Genomic DNA, 8,177 nt, shown 5'->3' on the forward strand with positions numbered 1-8,177 from the left:
TCTGTGATTCATTTAATTCTTCTGAAAATGTGTGTCGTAGTCCATAAAATAATTGCACTTTCATGTATTTGCTGGTTGCTTTCGAGCTGTTTCCATGTTCAGTAGGATTTATTCTGAAATACTTATCTTTCTTTTCAAGGAAAGACAAAGCAAGCTTCTGTTTATTCCTGCCATGGCACAGCTGGAAATGGGCTATTTAGAAAGCCAGCAACCCATACACTATCAATGGGAGAGTGTTGCTACAGTCTGCAGCTCTATACCGCTGGCTTTCTTTCGCACTTTTTTTTCCTTCAGAATTTGGCAAGAAAGGTTATTTAAAAACCAGTCTACATCTTGATAATCTTCAGGCCACCGCAAATATCGACTCCTTCGTAAAAAGTTTCGAATTGGTTTGTGTTTCATCAGTTGATATTGAGAAAGTGACCCGACGACTACCATAATGAGGACATCTTTCAGATCACAGAAGTACCTGCTCTGGGCAAAATTAAAGGCTTCCACGCACCACCCATCTTTGAGAAACTGCCTGGTCACAATGCAAATTGTTTTCCTACTGTTCCAAATGGCATCACGGATATTGTTGATATGTTCTTCCCCAGGCAAGAAATCTCTTTCCTCAAAGCACAAGGTAAATCTGTTTTTATCAAAATACTGTGAATCCAGGCGCTTTAGCAAAGAATTCTGGACCCATTCAAAGTCATTTTTGCTGTAGCACAAATATGCATCGTATCTGTATTCGCTTTTATCTGCTGCTTGTGGATGGCTGTCTATCATTTTTTTGATGATCGTTTTATACAAGACAAAACAAATCCCCCGACAGCGAGTAAAAATGATGACTGCCATCAGAAACATTAGAAGAGTGACAGAGGTGAAGACGAATACTGAGAACCTGAGTGTCTGCTGGAGTTCATCTTCACTGCAACCGTCATATGTCAGAGACGACAGTGGTACCCCTGCAAATGCAGGTGGGTATACGCAGTACCTGTCAGATTGTGAGCCAGTTAGGGTTACGTTGGTTTCATTCAGCCACACTAATAGGCTCTTTAAAGTACAATCACAGACATACTTATTATGTGTTATATCCAGAATACTCAAAGTCATAAAGACTTCAGGCTCAGGAGAGAAAAGCTGGTTTCCGGATAAGTTTAGGTTTGTTAGGCTTTGTGGAAAAAGCCCAGGAGAAAGATGAGACAATAGGTTGGAAGCTAGATTAAGTCTTTTTAGAGACGTTAGACCTCTAAAAATCTCCTGTGGAAGAGCACTAAGGTAGTTGTTATTCAGATGTAGAACCTGAAGTTTGGACAGTGCCCTGAACACATCCAAACATAAATCTCTCTCCCACACAAGCTGTAGCATATTTTCGCCTAGATCCATATAGATTAATTGATTGTTTTTGATAACATTATCACTTCTCACACAGTAAGAGAAGCGATTCTGTTTTAAGAAGATATACTGCACATCTGGAAGTTGGAAAAGAATATACAGGTCACCCAGGTTTGCCAACCAATTTCTTTCTAATTCAAGGTATGTTGCTGCTATTGTGCCAACTACAGACATTAGCTTATTGTCACCTAAAAAGGCCGAGGTCAGATGTGGAAAGGAAGGGAGTTTTTTAATGGCATTGTCTCGGAGATCAACTATTTTCAGACTTACTAAGTTACGGAATGATTTTTCACCAATCATCCCAATATGATTTTGCTGTAAATCAATATACATTACACTATGTAGACCCTCAAAAGTATAATCATACAACTCACCTAAAAGATTACGTGAGAGATTGAGAGTTTTTAGGTTTCCCAAGCCAAAAAATGCTTGCCTTTGGATTTGATTTATCTTGTTTTTGAAAAGGTTCAACAATTCCAGATTCCCAAGGCTTTGAAAGATTAAAGAATTGAGAGAGAAAATGTAACCATTTGAAATATCAAGCAAATGAAGATTACTTCTTGCTAGCCCTGCAAACGTATAATTATCTGGATTTTTTAAGTTATTAAAGCCAAATCCTGAACCCATTGTATGAGAGCTAAACATTAAAGAACCAATTTGGGTCCCTTTAATGGCTGTACAGAAGTATTGGACTTTCTCTGTGCTCCAGCCATTGTCACTAAGGTCTAGTGAGTTAAATGTAATATTTCTGAAAGGATTTGGGCATCTGGCCCAGGCCATTCTATCTGTCTTGTACAAATTATTAGAACTGAGGCTAAAAAATAAAAAGTGTTTTCCTCGGAAGCTGGTAAGATTGCTTTCACACAGGTTGGATATCTTGTTGAATTTCAGGTTCACAGTTTTCAAGACTGTTAGATTATAAAATAAGGGATGAGGCTGAAGTTTTGTGATTTCGTTCCCTGAAAGATCCAATTCTTCTAACGAGCTCAAATCTTGAAAGTAACGTTCCTCCAGGATGGCGTCTCCAAGGTAGTTCTGAAACAGACGGAGTACAGTCAGACGTGTCAAGCCCACAAAAGCATCAAGGTCCACTTGAAGAATCTTATTGAATCCCAAGTCTAAGACACGAAGGTTTGGCAGGTTCCTGAAAGCTCCTTTTCCTATGGTAACAGGATACACGTACTGCGTTCCAATTTCCAGCTGCAACAAGTGCTCCAGCAGTGGAAACGAAGTTGCAGTCACTTGTCTGATATAGTTAAAAGTTAGCAAAAGCTTCACTGTATCCTTTGGCACAAGTGGAATATCTGTGAGGTTGCAGAAATAATATACGGAGACTTGGGCTTCTGAATAACAGCTTCTAAATGCACATATATCACTAGCTAGTGATATTCCAAAGACAAGTACTAGCTGTTGATGTAACATCATGAATCTATGTGAAAAAAAGTGAAAATAGTAAGCATTAATTCTGTAGTTGGCTATCTATGCAGTAAGTTGTAGAGCACATTTTTAACAGTTGCAGAATAAAAGACTAATGTCACACTAAAAATTACTAGTGATTTGAGATTGATCCTTTCTCTGAAGTCTAACAGGCATCATTTGGTAGGCTGGTTGGTCAGAAGATGATGCAAGCACCTCCTACAACCTGAAAAGTAACCCTCCTTTATGTACCTTAAGGGCGGGACGAAAACCCCACTAGGTAAGTGTGAAAATCTTGGCCTGGATGTTTAATTTGCATCATGGAACTGATAATGCTGGTGTATTAGCTTAATTCCTTAATCAGTTATCCAAACAAGTTTAAACAGTTTGGATTGCCAATGTAAAGTGCAGTCATCCAGTCATCTCAAGAGAGCAGGCCAACGCTGCTCTTTCCCTGAGCGCTCTCCTTGTGAGGGCAATCACGCCACTTGGCATTCAGATTGCTCTCACGCCTAACAGCCATGAGTTTTTAAAGGGGGGACCTCCTTTGGGGCTCCTTGAGCCTCAGATTAACCCTGCAATTTGAAATTGTTCTTGAAAGGGTTGCAAAATAGTTTTGCAAGTAAAGACAAGAACAAGGCTAACAGTGAAGGAAAAGAAAAAAATGTGGTAGCCTGAAACTGTGCTGCAAGATTTCGCGTTTTATGAAAAACTACATTTCCGGAACTGTAAATTCCTAAGTTATACAAAAAGGTGCATAACATAATTTATGCAGCTCACTGATTAATCCATTTATTAATTTATTCCTACTCTGGATTTTCCTTGCATTATGCCATCTGTCTGCCTGTCTCTCTCTTTATCGGAGACAAAAACCTCTTCAAAGCAAGGAAGGTCTTTTTTATTGAGCATGGTAAAGAAATTATTAGCCCTAATGTGGTTGTTTGTGTACTGTAGTTTAAAAGAACCCTTCTAACTAAGATTGCAACCATCTGCCTCTCCTTTTAAAAAAGCATTTATTGAAATGAAATTACAACCCAGTGGAAGAATTTTTGTGACCTCCAGCACAATCTGCTTAAAAATTGGTAAGTATAAATCCTTGTGGAACCAAACCCCCAATGGCCATTTAAAGTCTGCAAAGTAAATCTACTTCAGAGAGGAAAAAAGTTGGGCTTTGAGTCAGTGATTAAAAAGAGGTAAAGCCCGCTAATTATTATTATGATTTGAGCACACTGCTTCTTTAAAGCACAAGTACAAAATTGTATGCAGAATATTGCACTTGAACTAAAATCATCTTATGCTTGTTGCCATCATGCAAAGTGATTTCTGGGAAATGAAAAAGTATGTCGGTAGAACCCACTATGATATTCCCATTGCAAATAGTAAGTGAAAGAGCTAGACATTTTTTAGAGACTATCTGCTAAATAGGAAGTACAAGGATATTATAGTACCAACAAATCTCATAACTGACACAATCTCACTGTACCTAACATTTTTGGTGATGTTCTCAAAGTCATCTGATTATACTGGACCCTTAACTTGCAACAACTGTGACTGCTAGGGTGAGTCTGCAAATTTCCACCCTAGAGGCTCAAACACCAAGTGGGAAACACACATATCTTACAACTTAAAATACTAATCCTGTAATTTTTTAAGATAATTTCATGGTTTTGGGACAAGACCTGAATCTTGAAAATAAAGGAGATTATTAATATAGGATAGAGTGCTGAATACTGAAGTACCAGCATTCAAATTTCATTCACATTTTGTCTCACTAAGGAATTTAGGACATGCTGCAAAGAAAAGCAAATTGCAGGCAGTGAGTTTCAAAACTCTGTTAAGAGATTTTAACTGCATCTATGGGGAATAATTCCTGGTACTAGAAAATAATTGTTTTCTACCCTCTTTTTTTGACCTAGCAAGCACTGTTAAAAGGGGACATTATAAACAGTAAACTATATAATGTTTGTCTTTTGGACTACAAAATGTTGTAGGTTATTAAAAAAGACACAGCTAAACATACAGTAGGTCATTCAAGATCTTGCTTACTTTTTACTTTTCTCTTTGCATGAACCATGAAATCAAACCACCAAGTTTCCCTTATATTATTTGTTAACTATGAAAATGCTTCTTGTTGGCACCATAATATGTGTAGTACAAATAGTTTTAAATTACTTTTATCTTTTAGGCATTTACATTTCCATTCCTTGTATTTGCCCAAATGCTATGGCTGGTTTTTAAAGTTTGGGCAAAATCACAGCATCACCAAAAGCAGTGACAAATAGAAAGTACTTTGGAAGTTAAAATTTGATAGACATATGTATCAACTTACCACAAGAAAAAGCTCAAAATGTTTAGAGTGGAAGAATTAGAAAATGTTGTTGTTTTTAAATTTAAAAATGTAGTTTTCTTTTTATTATTAGAAAAGAAGAAAATGGTGAAATATCCCTAGCCACCTTTGCTTTTACACCTACCTGCTTTTCCACATTCTTGTAAGTTAAAGAAGTCTCTAACAATCTCTTAATAGTTGTTTACACTCCACCTCCGCTCTGGTTTGGTGACAAGAAGATTTCATTTGTAAACTCTTTGCTCCCTCAACTTTTTCTGCATAAGTTACTACCTTTTCCCCTGAATCTTGGCCCTCCATGAACAGTAGGAGGATGCTGACAGTAAGTAACTCCTCTTGCTGCTCTCATGAGGACAGCAAAGATTTTTAATTTAACAGAATCCCTCCACATAACATTTTATACAACCCTTCACCATTGTACATTAGCACCAAAAACCTTTTGGGAAGAATATTCTTCCCACAAAATGACCATCATCCCATTCAGTTATGTATGTGCCTGTGCATGGACGTGGAGATGAACGGATGTGTGAATGATTCATTCGTTACTGAAAATTGGAGCAATGAAGTTTAGAGAACCAGAGCTCAGCATGTGAGATTTTGTTTCCTTCTGCTGTGTTGATGTTGGAAGGGGTAAGTGGTAAAGGGAAGGGGAAAAGTAGGAGGGGGTGGGAAATGCAGCAGATGCTCTTGGGATGGAAAGTCCTAAGCAGGGTATGTTTCTGAGCAATGCAAAGAACTTTCACAGTGCAGGGTGGATATTCTACCTAGATCTAAGGCAGCAAGTGAATGCATACAGAATGCAAATACTCTAGCTCTGGTCTCAGCCTCCTCAGGAAGTGAGTGTCTGGATCAGGGAAGGCGGATGCAGATGCTTTGAGTTGTATGGAACTGACCTACACTATTGTACTAACTTCTTTTAAAACTCAGTTTTCTGAACATGGTTTTAAATGACCTAGAAACTTTCACTAGCACAGCAAAAAAGGAAGGGAACTGACAGTACCTGAGAGTGGATGATGTGGTAGTGCCTGTCCGTCTCAGCACAGCTGTGTACACCTTAGGACACCCACAGAGGCTGTCAGAAAGCAGGGCCTGAAGTACAGCTGAAGAGGAGGACTAAGACTGTCTCCCGTTGGACTTGATGGTCTTAAAGGTCTTTTCCAACCTAAATGATTCTAGGATTCTAGGATTCCTTTCGATGTACACAAGCCAGGAAAGAAGTTAGAGTAACAACTCTCCCATGGAGAGTTAGAAAGCACTTGCCATTCCCCTTTCCACACCCCCAACAAAAATGCATGGAGTCCACATAAATAAAGAACGAGTGACATACATACCCCATTTTTGTCCTTGCTGATGGCTGGGAGTATTTGCTTGCTTTTTAAAAGAGTGATCTGAAAGGAAAATTTCGGTCTCAGAAGTGGTTTTGGGCAGCATTCAGTAGCATGCTTACTCTCTGCAGCAGCCTCCCGTGCTTCTGCCACATAACCCTAGGTCAAATATGAACCAGCACACACCAGCGGCAGTGAACAGCCGTGTACCATATGTGCTTATGAAAATGAGCAGCGGGCATATATGGTTCTCAGTTGTCAGCCATAGGTTTTGGGGAACCAAGCAGCAGGGGCACTGGCTATCCGGGTGGACTCTAGAGAAGAGCAGTCTGATATAAGATTTAAAAAGTTTAAAAATCTTTTCAATAACCTATTGCAGTGACCATGATATCCTCCTAAGGCGATTTTTCCTAGATGACGACTCAGTCAGCCAGAGGAATTGTGTGCCCACCACAAGCACAGATTTCTTGAAATAATTCCACAAAGATGAAGTCCTGTGACCAAGAATACCGGTCATTGAGGTGTTTGGGATGTGGTCAGTGGATAAAAAGGTAAAGACAGAGGTAAAGCTGGTAAATTTTCCATTATCTGCACCAAAAAAAAAAAAAAAGTAATTTTTTTGCTCATGCTAATTTTCACAAAAACATCCAGGTCATTTTCTGTAGGTCACTGAATCACAGATGAGTAGGGTATATATATAATAAAGGTAGTAGCATCTTTTGATGAGCGTGTGAGAATCTCCTCTCTAATTGCCGCAAGCCTGCTTTAGGATTAAGGATTAAGGGATAAACATTAATCCTACTGCCAAGTGGGAAGGCTTTTTTTCCCTTTAGCTCCATAGCTAAGGGCCTTGATGTTTGGACAGCAAGATGTGAGAGCTCACTTGGAGCCTGCATGAGTGCTGCTGTTAGCCTGATGTCTTTCTGTGAAACACCACTAGTTGTCACAGGTAGCACAAAAGCTCCCCAGAGAAAGGGAAGAAAGATAGGATTAAGCAACTTCAGGGTGTATTTCTTGCCTGTAAAATCAATGCATAGAAGATAGTCCTCTTTTCTCCCCTCTATACCCAAACCCACTAGGCACTGAAGAGACAAAGACCATCTTAATCGTCCCTTATTATTTTCTTTTCTATAGCGAGATGGGTTTGTGTACAAAATTACACTGATTTAACTTAAAATTTGATACACACCCTGCTTTCATCATCAGTGTACAACTTTTCTTATGAATGTTTTGAAAATATGTTTAAGCCAACTTCTATATGTATATGTCCAGAGTCCAGCTAACTGAACAGAGACTGTTTTATATTTATCTAACCTAAACTACATTGAGTTTGCAGCAGTGTTTATGAATAAGTTTCTAGACAGACTGGTGCCACACTTATGCTTTCTGGCAAATTCTAAGATTTGAAATAATTCTTCGGTTTCAAACCTAATCAGTAATAGACGTTTCTGTGTAGAAAATCGTATAATTTCAAACATTTTTGTTCTGACTGTTAGACACTAATATAAATATATTCTTGCCAACTTCTGTCCCTCTCTTAAGTTCACCAGAGTAGCTGTCCTGCCTGATAGGGATGGGCACGTTTAAATTTGTGATATAATGAATCCAGGGTCCTGCCCATATACAGCTTCTGAATTCTGCTTGAAGTAGTTATGCTCTTAGTATGGAATTGTTCTGGCATACTGTGCCTCTACATTGCATCCAACATTACT

The 8,177-nt window shown here is 38.7% G+C and overlaps 1 protein-coding gene across 1 annotated transcript; it reads right to left on the minus strand.

Annotated features, from left to right (window-relative positions):
- Positions 1 to 222: 222 nt before the first annotated feature.
- On the minus strand, positions 223 to 6,172 carry TLR5 (toll like receptor 5). Its single transcript, XM_009821515.2, has 2 exons — positions 6,141 to 6,172; positions 223 to 2,809 (listed from the first exon to the last, which is right to left on the minus strand). Exon 2 carries the CDS (start codon positions 2,803 to 2,805, stop codon positions 223 to 225), a length of 2,583 nt encoding a protein of 860 aa, XP_009819817.1. The 5' UTR covers positions 2,806 to 2,809; positions 6,141 to 6,172.
- Positions 6,173 to 8,177: the final 2,005 nt, after the last annotated feature.

The sequence above is a fragment of the Gavia stellata genome, chromosome 2 (assembly GCF_030936135.1).
Source record: "Gavia stellata isolate bGavSte3 chromosome 2, bGavSte3.hap2, whole genome shotgun sequence".
Classification (NCBI taxonomy): domain Eukaryota; kingdom Metazoa; phylum Chordata; class Aves; order Gaviiformes; family Gaviidae; genus Gavia; species Gavia stellata.

Bases quoted from the DNA above. Each gene is read 5' to 3' on its own strand.
- TLR5 (XM_009821515.2), bottom strand. From the start codon at position 2,805: ATGATGTTACATCAACAGCTAGTACTTGTCTTTGGAATATCACTAGCT.